At 40.4% G+C, this 19,625-nt stretch overlaps 1 protein-coding gene across 1 annotated transcript; it reads right to left on the bottom strand.

Annotated features, from left to right (window-relative positions):
* Nucleotides 1-626: 626 nt before the first annotated feature.
* On the bottom strand, nucleotides 627-1,716 carry LOC142165191 (uncharacterized). Its single transcript, XM_075223802.1, has 3 exons — nucleotides 1,301-1,716; nucleotides 1,016-1,194; nucleotides 627-901 (listed from the first exon to the last, which is right to left on the bottom strand). Exons 1-3 carry the CDS (start codon nucleotides 1,714-1,716, stop codon nucleotides 627-629), a joined length of 870 nt encoding a protein of 289 aa, XP_075079903.1.
* Between the last annotated feature and the right edge of the window lie 17,909 nt (nucleotides 1,717-19,625).

Below are 19,625 nucleotides of genomic sequence, written 5' to 3'. Positions count from 1 at the left end.
ACTGATAGGATTGGGATGGGTAATAGCATGCAATAAGTAACAATACCATTTCGCGCTTTAACACCTTAACGGGGTGGGAAGGGTAGATATGGATATGATGACCGATGCGCTAATATCACGTGTGACCCCTCTTCTGAGGAGTGATCGCTGGATATTGCATTGAAGTGATCCATATTAATTATAAACTTAGGACCCCCCTCCCTTTATTTGCTTTCATTTCTTCTTGTAAAACTGTTCAAATCTCTTTTTCATGAATTTCTGCCCTCTCTACTTACCTTCGAAAATTTTTAACCTGATTGCAATGTTATATGCGAATCCTTATTTGAGCCTTTGATTGTTTACTTGTAAAGTCACAATTGTAACATGGCCGGGAACCACACTAGTGGATCTTGAGGGGTGCCTAACACCTTCCCCTCGGGATAATTTCTAGCCTTTACCCTAATCTCTGGTCTCTTCATCTCAAACCCTTCTTAAAGTGTCCTAATGCACTATAATCATTAGGTGGCGACTCTTCAACTTCTAAACCCAATTCTCGAAAGGGAATAAAGTTGTCCTCCCAATGTTGTATACCCGATTTCTGACCCCACGGTTAGAGAAAAGGGGGCGTCGACATTCCTCAAGCTTCTCTATAGTGGAAATCTGTGTTGAACAGTGTATAGGCCATAAACAAATGTTATACAACTGGTAAATGATGAATTTTTGTCCTTCACTAGACAGTGAATCAGTTGTTCAGTTCTCCCCAGTACTGTTACATGGACATTTGCTTCTTTCCACAATAACCATAGTCTACCATTAGGTGCATAGTCATAGTTGTCTTTGCATTGCCAGTCTACACCCATCTTCCTGCAGATATTCTGTGACCTGTGTTTTTTAACTCTAGTCTCCAAACAAGCTATCATATCTACTTTATTTGTCAGCAAAAACTATCTTTAGTTTTTGTTGTTTATAGGACTTATTCAGTCCTCTAATGTTCCAGGACACAATGATCATGGGGGCTCATGATAGTTGGGATTACCCTCATTAGCCGTTTGGCCTGCTATAGTACTAGGAGGTTGCCCCTGCTGTCCCTCAGTAAATGGACTTTCCAATATTGTCAGTGGTGCAAATACATTCCTTCTATCTAGTTCTTCATAATTGATCTCTCTATGTTTTGTTTTGCCAGCTGCTCCTTGTATTACCACTGCATGTTTGCCTCTGTTAGTCACTTGAATCTCCACAACTGGTTCTTTCTGTGTGATTCTCTTGTTTCAGGGTAGTTGTGTTATTGCTTTCCTCTGCTACTGCTTTAGGTTTCCATTACATTTTAGTTCTCTTCTTTCTTCTTCTTTTATGCTTCATTGGTTCCTCTTCTTGTTGTGTTGCTTGTTGACATTTTCCAGTACCATGCCCAAATTTGTTGCAATCTAAACAGAATTTTGGTTTCCATTTAAATTCAACTCTCTGCATCCAGCTTCTATCTGGTATTTCAACACAAACCTCATCAGGAAATAGTTGTGTAATGTCCATTTCAACAAGGATTCGAGCATATGATACCCTTTCACATTTTGCTGTAAGCCTATCAGTGCAAATAGGTTTGCCTAGTAGGCTAGCAATCCTACCTAGGTTTTCCTCAACCCAACATTGGATCGGTAGCCCAGGTAAATTGATCCAAATTGGAACAATTCTCATAGATTCATTCTGCATCTGGAAATTTGGGTCCCAATCCTTCAACACCATAGGTCAAATATTGAACGTGTAAGGGCCATTTTGCATTATTAGGTTTTTGTCCTCCATAGATTCAAATTTAAAGATGAAATACCTGTCATCATGCAACAACACTGTTGGAGTTGTGACTGTGTTCCATACGCCATAGACAAATTTAAGCATCTCCTTGGGTTTAATTTGGCCATTTTCACTCCGTCCTTCACTGTCGGAGGATAGAATTTAAGTTGCATGCCTTGTGTTTGAGCTCTGTTACCTTTCACTACTTCAGCCATGGTCTGCTTAGCTTGAGATCCAGCTGGTATATTAATTTTCGTGCCGCTGTAAGCATACCTATTTCCATTGGTTGCAATTCATTCTTCTCCACCTCTGGCGGTGCTTGCATGACCGTAGGTGCACTTCCCATACCTGGTAGCCAATGTAACAGTTGTATTGGAGCTAATTTTTGGGGAATTCCATTTTCCGGCGTAATTAGTCTAGTCATACTATCAATTGGAAGAGGTGATTGTGTAAGGTGATTATGGTGGTTTCGGTGAGTCATCGATCGGCATTGTCAGCTTCCTTGCTCAACAATCGTTGGTGTTTCTCTCTCTACTTTCTCTCTCTAAATCCTTCCCCTTTTCCTTTTCTTACAAATTTTATTGCTCATTATTGGTCATAAAAGGCTTCCATCAAGGCTATCATACCTTTAGCAAGGCATCCGACTTGACCTCGAGGCCTCGAATATGCAAGCTCGAGGCCCCCAATTTCCCGCCATTCGGTTTAGTTATTACGCCATTTTCAAGCTATTATCTTAGTTTCTATTCTCTCACTTAACATCTATTGCCTAACAACTAGCATAAAAATAGATCACATATTTTTAGAACCACAAAGTCAAATCTAATTGTAACTACAATTTTTTAAGGTAAATAATGATTATTTTCTTGCTGGTTTACGATATAACGCAAGTTACCTTTCACACTTTTTCTTGTCCAAGATCTTGATTTCAGGTCAAAATGTCTAACTCGGTAAACACACATGAAAACAACAATCTTGAGGACCATGGAGAAAATGGTGTGGCTGTTCCAGGTGTTGGTGTACCACCACGAAACCCTGAGGATGCACCTGAATCAATTCCTGAGGACCTGGTCTCGCGCAATGCTCAACACATCGAAATACACTCCCACGCCAATAGGAGCATACACCAAGGAGATCAACAAGAAGCTAAAAAAATCCCGGTTCAGGAAGAATGAGGGGTTAGCCTTCACGTCATCTTTGAGATGTTACAAGCACAACAACTGGCGAATGCTCAGCTGCAAAGCAACTAGAAAACTCCCAGCACGATAGCACCGGAAACGGCTCCCCGAGCCAAACAGGTACCAGAAAGATCAAGCAACAACGGGTCAGCAGGCTACTCCGCTATCATAAAGATGCTCGAGGACCTCAAAAAAAGGATCGAGACGGGAAAAAGGAAGATAGGTGCCAATAACAAGAAGGTAGAGACCTACAATTCTAGGGTCGATCAAATCCGGGGACATCCCTGATCCTGAAAGGTGTAGACTCGAAGAAGTTCGTACAAAAGTTGTTCCCACAGGAAGCGGCCCCAAAACCCATTCCAATGAAGTTCAGAATGCCAGACCTTCGAAGTACAATGGAACCTCGGACCCCAACAAGCACGTCACTGCTTACACTTTTGCAGTGAAGGGAAACGTCCTAAAGGACGACGAGATCGAATATGTCCTACTGAAAAAGTTTGGAGAGATGCTTTCAAAAGGGGCCATGATGTGGTCCCACAACCTAGATCCTAACTCTATAGATTCATTTGTCAATGCTAGCAGATTCTTTCATAAAGGCACATGCCGTGCCATCAAGGTAGTTACAAGGAAATCCGATGTCTTCAAAATCAAGCAAAGGGAGAGCGAGATGCTGCGAGAGTTCGTATCTCGCTTTCAAATGTAACGAATGGAACTACCACCAGTCTCCGATGATTGGGCAGTGCAGGATTTCACTCAAGGTTTGAACGAGCGAAGCTCGATAACTTCGAAGCAGCTAAAGCAGAACTTAGTCGCGTATCCGCCGTGACTTGGTCGGACGTCCATGAACGATACCAATCAAAGATCAGGGTTGAAGACAACCAAATAGAAGCCCCCTAGGGCTCGGTATATCCTAGCAGGCTTCCGATAAAAGAGCCAAAGCCAAACAAAGAAAGATACCAACTGTACACTAAAGATAGAAGAAACGCCCTGAGGTGCAACATACCCTACAATGAACGAAGGATATATTGAGGCCAGAATCCTCAAGGATTCGCTTAGGAGATCTGGATTCGATAGGCACACAGGGCCGATGGAGGAACCCCGCTTATCGGAATTCAACTTCAATGTTGACATTTCAGACATCGTTTTCGCCATCAATAAAATTAGAGACACCAGGTGGCTAAGGCCTGTCCAATCAGATCCTTCATAAAGGAACCATAACTTAGTGTGTGAATTTTAAAACACACACGGTCACAGGACCGAGGATTGCCGACAACTACAGGAAAAAATAGCGCGACTACTCAGCAAAGGTCACCTCTAAGAATTCCTTAGCAACCGAGCAAAAAATCATTTCCGGGAAAGAGAGGCGACCAAGAAGAATGAAACAGATGAGCCACAACATGTCATACACATGATCTTAGGAAGCATCGATGCTCTACAAAAACCCATGATCAGAAGAACAAAAATATCCATCACCAGAGAAAAGCAAACTCGAGGTTACATACCGAGGATGCTCTCACATTCAGTGACGAGGACATCAAAACCTTGTCTTAGCCTCACAACGATGCATTGGTAATCTCTTTTCCTGTGAATATATTTCAAATTTAACGTGTACTTGTGGATCCAGGTAGCTCGGCCAATATTACCAGGTCGAGGGTGGTAGAGTGGCTCAGACTGCTCGACCGTATCGTGCCCGCCTCTTGAGTCCTCAACGGGTTCAACATGGCGAGCAAAACAAAGAAAGGGGAAATCACCCTCCCGGTCAACGTGGTTGGCACTACCCAAAATACCAAATTCCATGTCATCGAAGGAGACATGAGGTACAACGCCTTGCTCTGGAGGCCATGGATACACTGAATGAGAGCAGTACCATACACCCTCCATCAAATGATGAAATTTTCAACAAAGGATGGGATAAAAACCATCTACGGGGAACAACATGCATCAAAAGAGATGTTTGCGGTGCACGATGTGGCACTGGCACCAATACTTCCACCGTCGAAAGAGGCAAAGGATAAACAAATAGTAAAATAGCAATAACGAGCTACTTTTTCTGCTACACCCGACTATACAAAGCACAGGACTGTACCGCGTCCTCATAACAAACGATTGAATCATATCGAGGCCCGAAGCGCCATCAGCACTAAGGTATGATCACCTCCCTTTTTCAGCTAGATTTTATACTAACTTGAGTACAGGTATCCGATCGAAACAGCCGAAGCACTTTCCAACTCGAAGGCGTTAGGTTCCAAAAGCGTACGTTGCATTCTTTTCCTTCGACCAAATTTTTATCCCAAAAAGGGTTTTACTGGCAAGGTTTTTAATGAAGCAACACATATATGCTACCTAAGGAAGGCTCAACGAGTATTCAAGTCTTCTCATCAATCAACCTTGAATACTGGGGGGTATCCCCCCGGAAGGTCACCTCCTCGGAGAAGCCAATATGTGCTGAACGGGGTTTGCGATAGGAAAATGATGTACCGGACCAAACGGTCGAACGAACCATATCCGTATTGAATAACTGAGCCCTTGATAGCAAAAACGCGTATACTTGTACAAGTAATCAAAGAATACTTCCCCCTCCATCAAAGCATTACGCATTTCAAAGAAGCTCGGCATTATTTTACAAAAATGGCTCCAAAGCCAAAAACGTCCTGAACACTCGGGGACTGACATCAAAAACTCGAAGCTGTATAACCTCTGGGTCGGAAGCCTCAAACTTGTAAGTCCTCAATGAGGTAACATTAAGGTTACAAAAATGGCTCCAGAAGCCATAAACGTACCGAACACTCGGGAACTAGTGTCGAAAACTCGAGGCCACATAAGGCAATACCAAGTTTACAAGGTATGGCTCCCGAGCCAAGAAACTTTTGATGACTCAGGGATTGATGCTAACTGACAATCCCATCGATCTGTCAAAAACCCGAGGCTATAAGGCCCCATGCGGGCAACCTCGAGCACGTAAGACCTTATAAGGCAACATCAAATCTGTAAGACCTCAAGCAAGGCATGAACCATACTTGTACCAAGTAACCAAAACTGTAAGACCTCAAAGGCATGTAAAAATTTGTAAGACCTTACAAAAGGCATAATACCGATCTTAAAGTTAAGGCTATATATCAAACTTATAAAACCCCTAAAAAGGCATACCCTTGATATAGACGCCGAAAACTACTCCACTCGGGGACTGAAAGGCTCCGGCCAAACACAATGACTCGGGGATGCCCGATCATCGCTATAAAATCACAGGCCTTCAATTACTTCAAAAGTACTTCGAAAAGAACCGGTTAAACAGGCTACCCTTGACATAGGCAAAGAGCTTCGACCATGTCAGCTCCAAACTATAGGCTTTGAAACACTCAACCACCTAGTAAAACCTCTCGAGGTGCTCGTTCATCGCCACATAACGACTCACAATTGAGGTTTTTATCAAACCGTTGAAGATTCAGGCAAAAGCAATGTCAAAAAATCCTTAACGAGGAACAATAAAGCCTACTAAAGGTCGTATATCAACCCAATGCATAAGAGCCACTGCCGCCAGCCCATATAAAAGGTCGTACTGACCAATGCATAAGAGCCACAACCGCCATCTCATATAAAAGGTCATACCAACCCAATGCGTAAGAGTCACTACCGCCAGCCCATATAAAAGGTCGTACCGACCCAACGTGTAAGAGCCATTGCTGTCAACCCATATAAAAAGTTGTACCGACCTAAAGCGTAAGAGCCACTGCCGCCAGCCCATATAAAAGGTCGTACAGACCAAACGCGTAAGAGCCAAATAGCCAGCTTTAAATTCAAAAACTTAAGGGTCAATGAGCTCAAGTCGAACTGAACCCGAAACAGTTAACTGAATATGCCAAAGAGAAAAAGCATAAGAGCTTGAATGCCGACTTATATTAAAAGGTCATACCGACCAAGTGCGTAAGAGCCTACGTGCTAGCCCAACGAGCCCTAGGGATGTACTATAAACCTAAGGGTTCTTTTAATCCAAAGACCAGTTCATCTGGCTAATAACTGACAAACATCGAAGCAAAGGGAACTGTATGAAAAATGAAACCGCAAGGCTTACTTTTTTACAAATATGTGAAAAAAATACAAAGCTCCATTTACAATGTATTTTGAAAGTGCTATACACAAAGTTAGAAAAGGAAGGCCTTATCTACATCCCCCTTGGGGGCTGGCCCATCGTACTCTTCCTTGCTATATTCGGCATCGGACATGAGGAACTTAGTGTCATATTCGTACGCATTCGCCTGCTTTATCTCTTCCGAGAGTTCGAAGCCTCTGGCATGGACCTCTTCGAGGGCTTCCCTCCGAGATATACACCTAACATACTCTTTGCTCCTACTCTCCCGATCGAGAGCCCCCTCAGCTCAGCACAAGCATCAGTAACGTCCTTTAAATAGACGACCACTGTCTTATCAGCTTTAGTTAGGATCGCTTCGGCTTCAGCCCGGGCATCCACAACTTCGGCCCTCATCTTCAGAAGCTCAAACTTGAGCCTTGCAATCATGTTCGTTCGGACCAAGGTGTTCTCATGAGCGTTGCAAAGTTGTACTTCGAGGGCGGAAGCCTTGGCCGAAGCACCCTTCTTAGCAGCAACCTGGGTGTCCACCCGAGCCTTTAGCTCATCACGCTCACACTTGGCTTGACCAACTTTGCTCCAAAGGCGTTCCAGGTCCTCCGTCTTTTTCTGCAATTGAAGTAAGCGAAACATTAGCCTCATAAGATAGAAGAAGAAATACGCACTCCCTTGAAACAAAAATCACCTGCTCCTCGAGGTAGCTTTCGTAGTTCAGACTTCGACTTGCCTCATACCGCAAGTGTGCCAACTCATCTTCCCATACCTCACAAAGAAGCCTGAGGGATTTCTCCCCATCCACGACTTTTGGCAGCCTGGTCTCACAACGAAGCAGCTCATACTTGAGCTTGTTAAAAACCTATGAAGGGGAAACTCGATAAGAGAGTAAAAATTGCAAAAGTTATAAAACTGATACGATCGGCCAAAACTCACCGCAGAGTAGAGACGCTAAACTTCCTCAAAAGTTCAGCGCATATCTACTAGTCTGGCTCCCTCAACCCGAATAGAACCAATCCCGGTTGGGATACAGTCGCACAATATATACGGCCCCTGGCTTCGAACATCCCTCGAAGTACCTTCTATTGGAGAAGAAGTCGGTGGCAGCGAACCCTCATTCAGCAGAGGAGGTACCATTTTTTCTAAGGCCAGATATCTCAGGCACATCAAGCTCAGCCTATGCATCCTCTCTGAGCCCCCAGCCTGGACTCGTCTCGCTAAAAGCACAGTCTCCCTGCGAAGGCCCTTTTTGCTTATTATTATGATTCTTCAGCCCCGAAGCTGGAGATCCTTCTCCCTCTCCGAGAGGGCACTATCTCGCCTCAAAGAACTCCCAATTGCCTCTGATGACGGAGTTAGTACGTGTAAAAAGAAAGCACCTTTCAAAAAAGGAGCAAATCACATAACACGTACCGTGGTGTTTTGCCTCCCATCTACCCTTAGACAAGTCTTACCACTTGCGTTCATCGTAAGTCGAGTAGGCCGCCAATTTCCAAGACTAATCCATCAGGTCGGGGACCTCGTATGGCATCCATGGAATCTCTGCATAAAGGGAAAGAAAGGCGCATTTACTCAGCCTGCCTCTGCTATAAACAGAACAACAAAGGCACAAGTGTACCACTTACGTGTAAAATTCCATTCCTCGGGAAATGACACAAACTCGGTGGGGATAATGTCAACAGTCAGTACTCGGACGAATCGGCTCATCCATCCCCGATCCCCATCTTCTTCATCAGCGACAACGAAGGGCCTGGTGGGTCGGCATCGAAGGGTTAGCAGGCCTCGGTGGTGAAAAGGCCGGTACAACCTGATGAGATGACTAAGGGTGAACTCAAGCCCGGCTTCCTCCGCAAATAATCGTATCATCAACACTATCCTCTAAAATGACGAATGAACCTGTGCCAAAGTATCCTGATACTTTCGACAGAAGTCAAGTACAACCCTATCAAGGGGACCCAGCGTAAAGGGGTACGTGTACACGTTCAAAAACCCCTCGGCATGATCCATGATGCTCTCTTCCGAGGAAGGTACCTGCAGCACTACCTTTTCCCCCCATCCACAATCTTTCCTCACTGACTCAAGGTGACCCTCTCCTATTAAAGAAATAAACTTCAAGGCATACTCCCTATGACCCTAAACATCGGGAGGATTTTCTGACGAAAAGTCCCCCCTTAAAGCGCAATGTCCCGAGGCTGGCCCACCTGGCATCAACGGCGCTCCACCAACCAGACGGGAACCAGAGGCGGAACTTCCTCCTCCTTACCGAACGGATCCTGGCATAACAGCCATAACTGTGGTAAAATCACAAAATTTGAGCGGGAATTGGAGCAAGGGCTTCAAAGTTAAATATGTGAAGGACCTAAAGTAGGAAATAAGAACTCTGTGAAGGAGGATAGCTACTCAGAATAGCGGGATCCTCAAAAGAAGGAAGACGAACCCATAAATATAGAGAAAGTTGTAATTGTCTGCCTACCTCAAAGGCCAATTAAAAATACTGACTAAGCCATTATCACTTTGGGAAGATGTACCGTCGCGATCGCCTTGGTCATTTCATAACCATGTCATACATTAACGTTGCCGTATGACATCTCGGGGATCAAAGACCCCCGCATCAATAAGCCTCGAGATGGTACCCGTTCTCGAGGACCTTTATCGAGAAGAAGATATGCTCTAAGGAGCCATTGATACCATTATAAGCCTCAAGATGGTACCCAATCTCAAGGTCCTCTGTCGAGAAGAAGATAGGCTCTAAGGAGCCATTGATATCATTACAAGCCTCGAGATGGTACCCGATCTCGAGGTCCTCTATCGAGAAGAAGATAGGCTCTAAGGAGCCATTGATGTCATTACAAGCTAGAGATGGTACCCGATCTCGAGGTCATTTTCAAAAAGAAGATAGGCTATAAGGAGCTATTGATATCATTACAAGCCTCGAGATGGTACCCGATCTCGAGGACCTTTGTCAAAAAGAAGATAGGCTACAAGGAGCCATTGATATCATTACAAGCCTCGAGATGGTACCTGATCTCGAGGACCTCTGTCAAAAAGAATATAAGCTCTAAAAACCTACTCATATGGGCTTGACCTCGAGGTTGTACCCTACCTCAAGGATTTCTACTATTGCAAGTGCGAGTTATTTACCCGATCCTTTGGCCCCCGAGCTACCTGAACCAGAGCCATGTTTCACGCAAGAAACTACTAATAAAACCTTAAGGCTATTTCTCACCTTCGGGTCAGGTTAAACATCCTCTCAATTACTTTAATCCAGGGTCTATCCGAATCCAGGCGAACCCTCATCCGGGATCTATCTGTAACACCTTAAGGTTATCTTTGCTCCAAGTTCAAAGCAAGTTTTCAGGTCGCCCGAGCTTGAGCGAACTCTCACTCAGGGATTGCTTTCGAAAGCCTAAAGGCTATCTTTATTCTCAGACGTCCGAGCAAGTTCCCCCTCGAGGACTATTGACGGAGTCTGAAAGGCTAAGTTTCATTCTATAAATTCGAAGCCCTGTTTTTACTCGGGGGTCCCAATGGCCTAAGCTTGTATCTATCCAACCCAGGATCAGTCCAAGGCATGACAAAGGGCTCCACGGGATATCATATTAACCAATCAGGAACCAGGGAAATACCTACACCCGGGCCCAGTATTCGGACCGATCGGTAGAGTCATGCACTTAGATTCTTCACAAACACAAATAAAGGAAAATCCAGCATAAATCAGAGACAAATTGAAGAAACTTCTTTGCATTAATAAATGATGATTACAAAAAGCCCATAAAGGGACCTTACACATGATTACAAAAGCCCACGAAGGGTCCTTACACAGAAATAAAGAAGCAAAAGTAACAACTAAAAGTCTAATCTGCTCTCGGGGTTACATCCTCAGGAGAAATGCCTTCGAGAATCATTTCTTTAGGGCCCCACCTCGACCTTCCAAACTTCATCTTCAAGGATGAGGAAGAAGCAGAAAAATATGAAGAAGTGGCTGGATGGAAAATTTGGCGAGTATGGGTCTCGCTAGCGCCACTATAGTGAAGCCACTTCTTGAGATGTTGCACCGATGCGGGATGCAATAGTTAGTAGATGGCAGCACCTCACTCCACGGAAAGCAAAAGGAGTGAAGCGACGCACTAGGTAGTTAGAGAGATGAGTAGAAGTTTATAGTCCGCATATCCTTTAATGCGAGGATAATTTGAGATTTCTCTCATTATTTCGGGCCAACAACAACAACAAGAAACTAGTGCATTCCCACTCAGTAGGGGAGAGCTCTGGGGAAGGTCCATGGCATAACTAATGAGAAAATTGCCGCATGACCTCATGGCCACAAGCCTCAAACATGGGAAATAGCGTTGGATGAGGATGAAGAGAAGGAATGGATAAAAGGATGTGGAAGAACGTTTGAATGAGGTTTTGGTTCGAGAAAGCTTCCATTTATAGAAAGGGTGGCAGCGTAACCAACGGCGCTATTAACGTCTTTGGAAAACGTATCGACAGGTGCAATCAATGCATTTTGAGAAACGAACCAGCGGCAATATTATCGCTTTGGAGAATATAAACCGGCGGTACATTGGATGAGTCTGGAATGATGAACCGACAGGAAGCCTCAGTTATCACAAAGGCTTATGTCATAAAGGCTTACATCATAAGCATGGCATCATCACGAGAAGTTCGATGAGATAGATATCAAAGTTATTTCTTATCGTTTCACTCTAAGAAACGCGTGGACTACTTATGTATACGGTAAAAATCAGCGGTCCGAATTTATGATCATTAAGGCACCTCGTAAAGATCGCCCCCAGAAGGCTTTAAGCAAAGCTCGGAGTTTCGACCTCGCGTGTACTCAGTGATCGACCTCGAGGAAGTATAAATAACCATCGGCCTCTAGGCAATGTAAAATCAGCGGCTACGGTGGAACAATATAAAGTTCCCAAGGCGCATGATTAGAGCTGACGAAGTCTAATAGGCTAGTTCAAATCCGTATCATGGCATTAAATGGATGTACCGACCCCATGTCTTTGTAATAAATTCATTTGTACTATGTTGGGATTCCCCTTCATATATAAAAGGGATCCTTATCATTTTTTAAGGTCATCTGAGACACAATATTGAATATACAAGAACATTCTCTCTGCTCTCTAACTTAACACATTCTCCTGATTTGACTACTTACATTTATTGCTTATATTTATAGTGTTCTATTTATTGTTCTTCATTTATTTCTCATTATTGGTCATAAAAGGCTTCCATCAAGGCTATCATAACTGTTAATCCTCCATCGACTGCCTTTAGCAAGGCATCCGACTTAACCTCAAGGCCCCGAATACACAAGCTCGAGGCCCCCGATTTCCCACCATTCGGTTTGGTTATTATGCCATTTTCAAGCTATTATATTATTTTGTAGTATGTCACTTAGCATCTATTGCCTACAACTAGCATAAAAATACATCACATATTTTTAGAACCACAAAATCATATCTAATTGTAATTACCATTTTCAAGGTAAACAACTTATTCTCTTGTTATTGTTGTGAGGGCACATGGTTTCACGAGGGATAATTAACGTTATTAGACTTCTTTGCGATGTTGAGTGTTCAATATATGAGTGCATTGTAATATTGTGTCGGTTTTGGAAGCTAGGATTGTTATGAGCATGTTGTCTATGTTCCGAATATGTTAAAGCTTGGCATAAGTTAAAGAGAAGTGTGTTTTGAATGCATATTCTAGAGTTTAATTGTTGCTATAAACCATGGCCATTGTTGTATCATGCCTCAATTGTGTAAAAATAAAGTTCTCAAATAGAATGAAAATTGTTGGTGGACTTGAGGACGAGCAACGTTTAAGTGTGGGATGGTGATTTTCGGTAAAAAAAACATATTTTTAACCATTGTTGCATCACGTTCTAATACTTTTAACCGTCTTTTGAGTGTTAATTATAGTAATTTATGCTTAATATTATATTTTAACTATGTAGGAATAAAGCGGTGTGAAGATAAAGAGATTTTGAGCAAAATTAAATAAAACACGGAAAAATAACAAAGGAAATTAAATTTTAAAATAAAAAGAGAAGACGATGGGGGGACACCCTTTTTCTTTTGTTGACCCAAGTGTAGGAAAATGATAAGGGGAGATACAATTTGAAGTGAAGGAGGACTTTGAACGTGAAAACGGGAAAACATTACTGTTTTCTACGCCTGGTCCAGCGCCAGGTGCTGGCTTGGACGCTGTGTCGGGGAAGTCTCCTATTTCATGCGGGATAAGGTTATTTCGGCCCTACACAGTTCCAACTTATATAAAAGGGGTTCTAAACCTATTTTGGAGGGGGAGAACATTTTTGAGAGGGACTTTTGACCAAGGGAGAGCATAGAGCTGCCGTGGAGGCCGAGTTTCATCTTTTCTTCCGCCAAACTTAGTAATTTTTATGTTTCTTTGTATGATTTGTTGTTTGACTACCATGTCTATGTGGAACTAAACTTCACGTTCTAGGGTTGTGGTTCTTTTATGACTATTGCTATTCGGAAATTAATTTTGATTTTTTAGTTTATCATATTGGTTTATTATTCAATCCTACGCTTAATGATTTGATTGCTTGATCACTAATTAAATACTATCTATGAATCTAGAGTAGAACCCGATAGTGGGAATTCTAGATTTCATATAGGATTGAGTAGAGCAAGTTCTTGAATCTGGACATTAGGGAACAGATTCGCAGTTAGGATAGACATATACCTAATTTCCTTGCTTGGTTGATGTACAGGAATTATAAATGCATTCTTGCTAGTTCTAACTTCATAGACATATAGGTGTTAGGTTGGCTTGAATAGGCGAGTAAGAACTCGATAGATTCTTATGAGCGATATTAACCCTATCAATCAATAAGCTCGATAAATTAGTTAGTCAATTTAATTGAAGAATACAATAGGAATGTTAGATAGCCCATAACCCTAAATCGTTTTCATCACATTGATTACATAAAAATATGCTCTTCTTTTGTTCGGAGTTCATTATTTGTTTTCTTTTTATTTTAATTAGATTAGAATTAAATACTTCAAGTTTTAATTCTTGATTAGATAATTAGGAGAGTCTAATTTAGTTAATGGTTAATCATAAGTCCTCGTGGGTTTGACATCCGACTTTTAGTCACTTTATTACTTGACGACCGTGTATACTTGCATGTGCGTTTAGCCGCAACAAGGCGCCGTTGCCAGGGACTTAGAAATTAGATATTTTTCTAGATTAGACATTTAAATTTTTATCCATTCATTTTTTTTGTTTTACTTTATTTAGTATTTTTTATTAATTTTAACATGGCATCTTGGAATGAAAGTTATTCGAATGATGGTTATTCTTATTTAGATGATCCCTGTCTATATTGTGGAGGACCTCACTGGTGGAAAAATTGTCAGAGTATTTCCGGGAGCGAGTTGTGCACACAATCTCAATCCTTTGAGTGAAATATTTGTAATATGTGTGGTGGTCAAGGTGGCCATTGGGATGATTGTCCTATTTCTTTTTATCCTTCTCTAAGCCCTTATTATGATCTTTCTAACAGTGTTTGTGAGTTTGATAGGAGCAATGAAGTGCAAGATATGAAATGTGATGCATATATTAGGGCTATTTTGAGGCAAGTAGCAGAGCAACATGATGAACTCGAAAAAGGTATGAAAAGAATGAGGGCGGCAATTGTGAGCATGTGATTTTTGCCCCATATGAAATACTCCTACAGAATCCCAAAGAAATAGATTTTTCTTTTAATTGTTAGTCATTTTAGGAATTATTGTAGAATTTTCTTAATTATTTGTATTTTTTCCTGTGCATAATTTCATTTAAATCATGAAAAATACAAAAATACTCTGCATTTGCATTTAGGATTTATTTCTATATTTTTAGGTTAATTAGTAAATTAGTTGTTTTATAAAAATAAAAAATAAAAAATCACAAAAAATAACTCACTTTGCATTTTTTAACTTTTAAATTTTGAATTTTATAGTTTTTTTTAATTTAGGAGCTAATTCATTGTTGTAATTACTATAACACATAATTAGCTTAATTTGATAAGTTAATTTAATTTAAGAGTTAATTTATGTTTTAATTTAATTTGAAAAGGAAAAAGAAAAATTGGAAATTGAAAAGAGAAAGAAAATAAAGCAAGAACGGCTGATTTTTGGGTTATTCCAATTAAATTTCCCCAGGCCCAATTAAAATCCCCAAGACCCGTTCAAAATCTAGCCCAAACCCACGCCTTTACCCGGTCCAAACTAGTTGGTGTAGACATGTGATTTTTGATCCTCCCCAATATTTTTATATTTTAGCATGTAAATATTTAATTTAGGCCTAATATGGCTATTTCAACTGTTTTTGACTTCTTTTACTTTATTTCGTCACAAGAAAATAAAAATTAAAAAAATATTTTAGTTTGCGTATCCTTCATAAAATTAAATATAAAAATATACAAAAATAGTACCTTATCTTTATTTTTATATATAATCTTGAAAACACAAAAAAATAGTTTCATGTTTTAATATAGTTTAGTTCAATTAATTAATATTAGTTTTATATTTTTATATTATAATTGTATATAATTTTAGAAGGAGGAATTAGTTTTGGGTTGGTTTATCCCGTCGTTATGAATCTTGTAGTCCATTTTTTTAGTGTTTGGCCCAATTTCATAGCCCATAATTTACAAACCCATAACTCTTAGGCCCATACCCCTAACCTAATCCCTACCCCTATGTAATAGGACCTACACCTAAAATATAAGAACTAACCTAAAAAAGCACCAGCCGTTTCATGACAAGAGAATCCTCCATCATCTCTTTTCTAAAACAAAACTAAAAAAAACCCTAACCTCCTTGAGAAAATCGGCCGCAACTCCAACACTTCTAGCACAATCGGCTGCCCCTAACTTCCCCAAAATAATTATCTCACTCACTTGAACATAAAATCTCACACACACACACTTGGAAGAAAGAGGAAAACTTCCAAAAAGTGATGGAGTGCACAGATGACTAATAATGTTCATGGCAAGGAATTTTGTATCATTCCAATATGTCAGTCTTGAGGATTTTCCGTCAAACATGTGAAAATAGATTCTCGGCAGATCATTGTTCGGGTTAGCTGAGGTTTCATTTGAAGCTGCATATTGGGGTTTCCGGTCCAAGGTTCAAAATATATTTCGAAGTTGTTGTTCGAGTTTGCTATCGACGTGTCATGGTTCTTGATTCGATAATATTATTTAATCAAAGATTAAGAAGAGATTTTAGCTCCATTTGAGGTCCATTCTTTCCCATATTATTTTCTTTTTCTCAATTTTTTTTATGTGTTGGTCTATATTTATTTGCACACCATGCGTTAGTCATTGCTTTATGATTGGTTTTGATTTCTCCATTTAGATCTGTTTGAGCTGAATTTTTTATTTGAGTTTTTAAGTACAAGCAATTTGTGAATTCTTGTCTTGTGAATACATACAGATACATAAGTCAAATGGAAACGATAGATACTCGTAGGGAACAATTGTGATTAAACAGGATTGGTTTGTCTTTGCTTGCTTTAATTGACGTCGTTGTGGTATGTTTGTTGATTTGAAGGAATTAATCTAGTTATTGCTTTTATTAAATTAGTTGTCTGAGTCTGATTTCCAGTGTTAGCATGCCAAACTAAAATGAGGCTACTACACTTCTTTCTTAATAATTTTGGAATGGTGAATTGGGTTATGGGGTCAGTATTTGAAAAGATGAGAATCTTGTCAATTGAAGTTAAATAAAATTCAAGCTTTTAGTCATGGTTTATGCGTAAATTGGGTTTGGTACTAAGTTTAATTGTGCTTTATTTGCTTGAATTATTAGGAACATGTTTAGGCCGACCATATTTGGGTAGGCCACATTAGGACGTTTATGCATTTTATTTCGAGGTGAGAGGTCGTGTCATTTAGTAATTCAAACACGCTAGTTGCTTTAACCGCGTTATTTTAATAATTTACCTTCCTAAACTCGGGTACGCATTTATGTGACCCAAATCCAAATCTCAACAACGTTAGATAAAATGTGTTGCGAACTGCGGGTGCATTTATGTGACGTGGTTCAAGACACATTTTAAATGACGTTGCAATCTTCCTTTAAAAATGAATAGAAGCGGTTAAAAAGTTAAAATTGAACTATAGGCTAAAACATGTGTTAAAATAAGATAATAGGCCAATTATAACAGTTGAGCGACTGTGCTAGAACTACGGAACTCGAAAATGCCTAACACCTTCTCCCGGATTAACAGAATTCCTTACCCGGATTTCTGTGTTTACGGACTATAAAACAGAGTCAATCCTTTCCTCGATTCGGGATTTGAACCGGTGACTTGGGACACCATAAATTATCCCAAGTGGCGACTCTGAATTTTTAATAAAATAATCCCGTTTCAATTGTCACTTTATGTTGGAAAAAACTCCATTTATACCCTTTCCAGGGGTGTAGGTAAAAAAGAGGTGTGACAGTTGGTCTTTCAGGAGATTCAAAACGATGTAGTATAGGGCCAATACTATGCTGTTTTGAGTTCTCTAATGATAAATCAATCATGGCCCTTCATTTATTCTCATCCAAGGGCTGTGAAGCCCCCTCTTTTGATTAAAACTGTCCGAACAAATCAGTCTAACCTAGAACTCATCTCTTTAGTCTCTCATCTCCTTCGTTTGAACCCTAAACGCCGCCTTCAAATTCTGCCATTTCCACCGGTGATTGAAGCTCCAATCAACCCCAAAACTTCACCACACACTCCGCATAATCCCTCAAACACTAAGCCACCGACAATTTCCCCGAAATCCCCTCCATTTTTCTCTAATTTCAGATCTTAAATGGAACCCTAGATCCGTTCCTGCCTTTGATTCCTCATAAAAGGGTATCGGATCGTTATTCTCCAATCTTTGAAGACAATTTTGGCCAGAAATGAGTGCTAGACGTTTGTTCTCACAAGAACAAGCCGACTAACACTCATTTTTACTTCAAATCGAAAAATACCAGAGGTCCATCCCAAGCCCACTGTCCATTTGCCTAATCGGGTATCTCCATTCATTTTTTGCTTTAATTTCATCCTTGTCCCCTCTGATTCTTTCTTTTCTTTCTTGTTTTCTTTTTGTTTCTGTATGCATGATAATATTAAGTTTTTTTTAGTCAGCATGTTTCTTTTAGTTTGTTTGATTTTGTTGTTAGACTTTGCTTGAATTTCCATCTATTCTTTTTTTTGTTTTCTTTGGATTACTAGCTTCAGAGGTTTCTTAGACCTTTGTTTGGCCCAGTTTATGGATTGGCCTTTGTTGGTTTTTGGAATCAAAGATTTGGGTTATGTCAATCAGAAGCCCAAAGAGGAGGGGGGTCAGTTCGGGTTTGCAAAAGCCCAGGGTCTGTGTTTTGATTTATTGGGTCAATTTGACCCACATTTGGTCATGAGGGTAAAAACAGAGGGTTTAAGGGTATTTGAGGGAATTCAATTAAGAGATCTTGTGTAACTGAATAGGAAGCTACGAGGATGGTGGGGTTTGGGTTTAGTTTTAGCAAGCAGGCTAAAATTTGGGGTTTGAAATGCAAGAATAAAAATTCAAAGAAGGGGTAATTAGTAAAAAACTTGAATCATTTCTTCTGCCCTAAAGGTTTCGATAAAAGGGCATGTTTCCTTCTTTATCAAGCAGATTTTAGAGAATTACATACACTGAAAACAAAGAAAATGGCTGAGTTCAACAAAAAAAACATTGAAAATTTCTTGCATTTTTGGAAATAGGTTTAGGTTCTGCTGTTTGTCTTCATAGCTTGACATTTTCTCAAGACATTCTGGTGCATTCTGGGTTTTAATGGCTTGAAAGGACTGAGTCTCATGGTTTTTTAGCTGTGTTGGTGTTGCCGATACTTTGCTGCTATTTTCTCCCACGTCAAGCTTATTTTCTTTATTTTGTTGCTGTAATCAGGTACATTCTAGACCCCATTGACATGTGAAATGAAAGAGATCAGCATTTGTGATCTTGGGTTGGAAATATGTGATACATTTATTTTCATTGAATATCACATTTACGCTCTTAAGTCCATATTATTCGGTAATCAATCTAGTTTTTCTTCATGTGTTTTATTTGTTCATTCCTGTTGTTAGCTTTAAATTCTGTTTGTAAGTTGTATAAGTATTATCATTTGGTCGTTTGGTTTGTAGAAGAGTTGAAGACGTGTGTATGTATGGACTGTTGGGGCATTTGCAGTAGAAAGTTCAGTTGAATTAAAACATTTTTCAAATCTATTTAACCCTGTTACAGGTGCGATGAGGGCTCCGCAGATGCGGACTCGCAGAAGCGGCGAGGAGTCACAGGTGCGGAAGTCACTGGGCAGAATGTTTTAAAAAGCGGGGTTGAGTTCATTTCACCCATTTTTTCTCTTCTTTGGGCGATTTTGGAGTTTATTGAGAGGGGCTTCCACCTAGCAACTTGGAGGTAAGTTAATCCCACCTAACTTGAGTTAAATACATTGATTATGTACGTATTTTAGCATGGAAAATGGTAGGAATTTGGGGGTTTGAGGGAAAACCTAGAAAATTTATATTCTTGGAATTTGACCACAATTTTGGGTATGGAATTAAGAGAAAAATTGTATATT

This window comes from Nicotiana tabacum, chromosome 10, assembly GCF_000715075.1.
Source record: "Nicotiana tabacum cultivar K326 chromosome 10, ASM71507v2, whole genome shotgun sequence".
Lineage (NCBI taxonomy): Eukaryota > Viridiplantae > Streptophyta > Magnoliopsida > Solanales > Solanaceae > Nicotiana > Nicotiana tabacum.
This window is presented reverse-complemented; position numbering and strand designations above follow the sequence as displayed.

Excerpts from the sequence above, each read along its gene's own strand:
- LOC142165191 (XM_075223802.1), bottom strand. The coding sequence starts at position 1,716 with ATGGTGTTGAAGGATTGGGACCCAAATTTCCAGATGCAGAATGAATCT. Across the intron at positions 1,195-1,300 it reads AGAAAGAAGAGAACTAAAAT|AGGCAAACATGCAGTGGTAA; the intron begins GTAATGGAAACC and ends AGTGACTAACAG. Across the intron at positions 902-1,015 it reads AGGCCAAACGGCTAATGAGG|ATATGATAGCTTGTTTGGAG; the intron begins GTAATCCCAACT and ends CAAATAAAGTAG.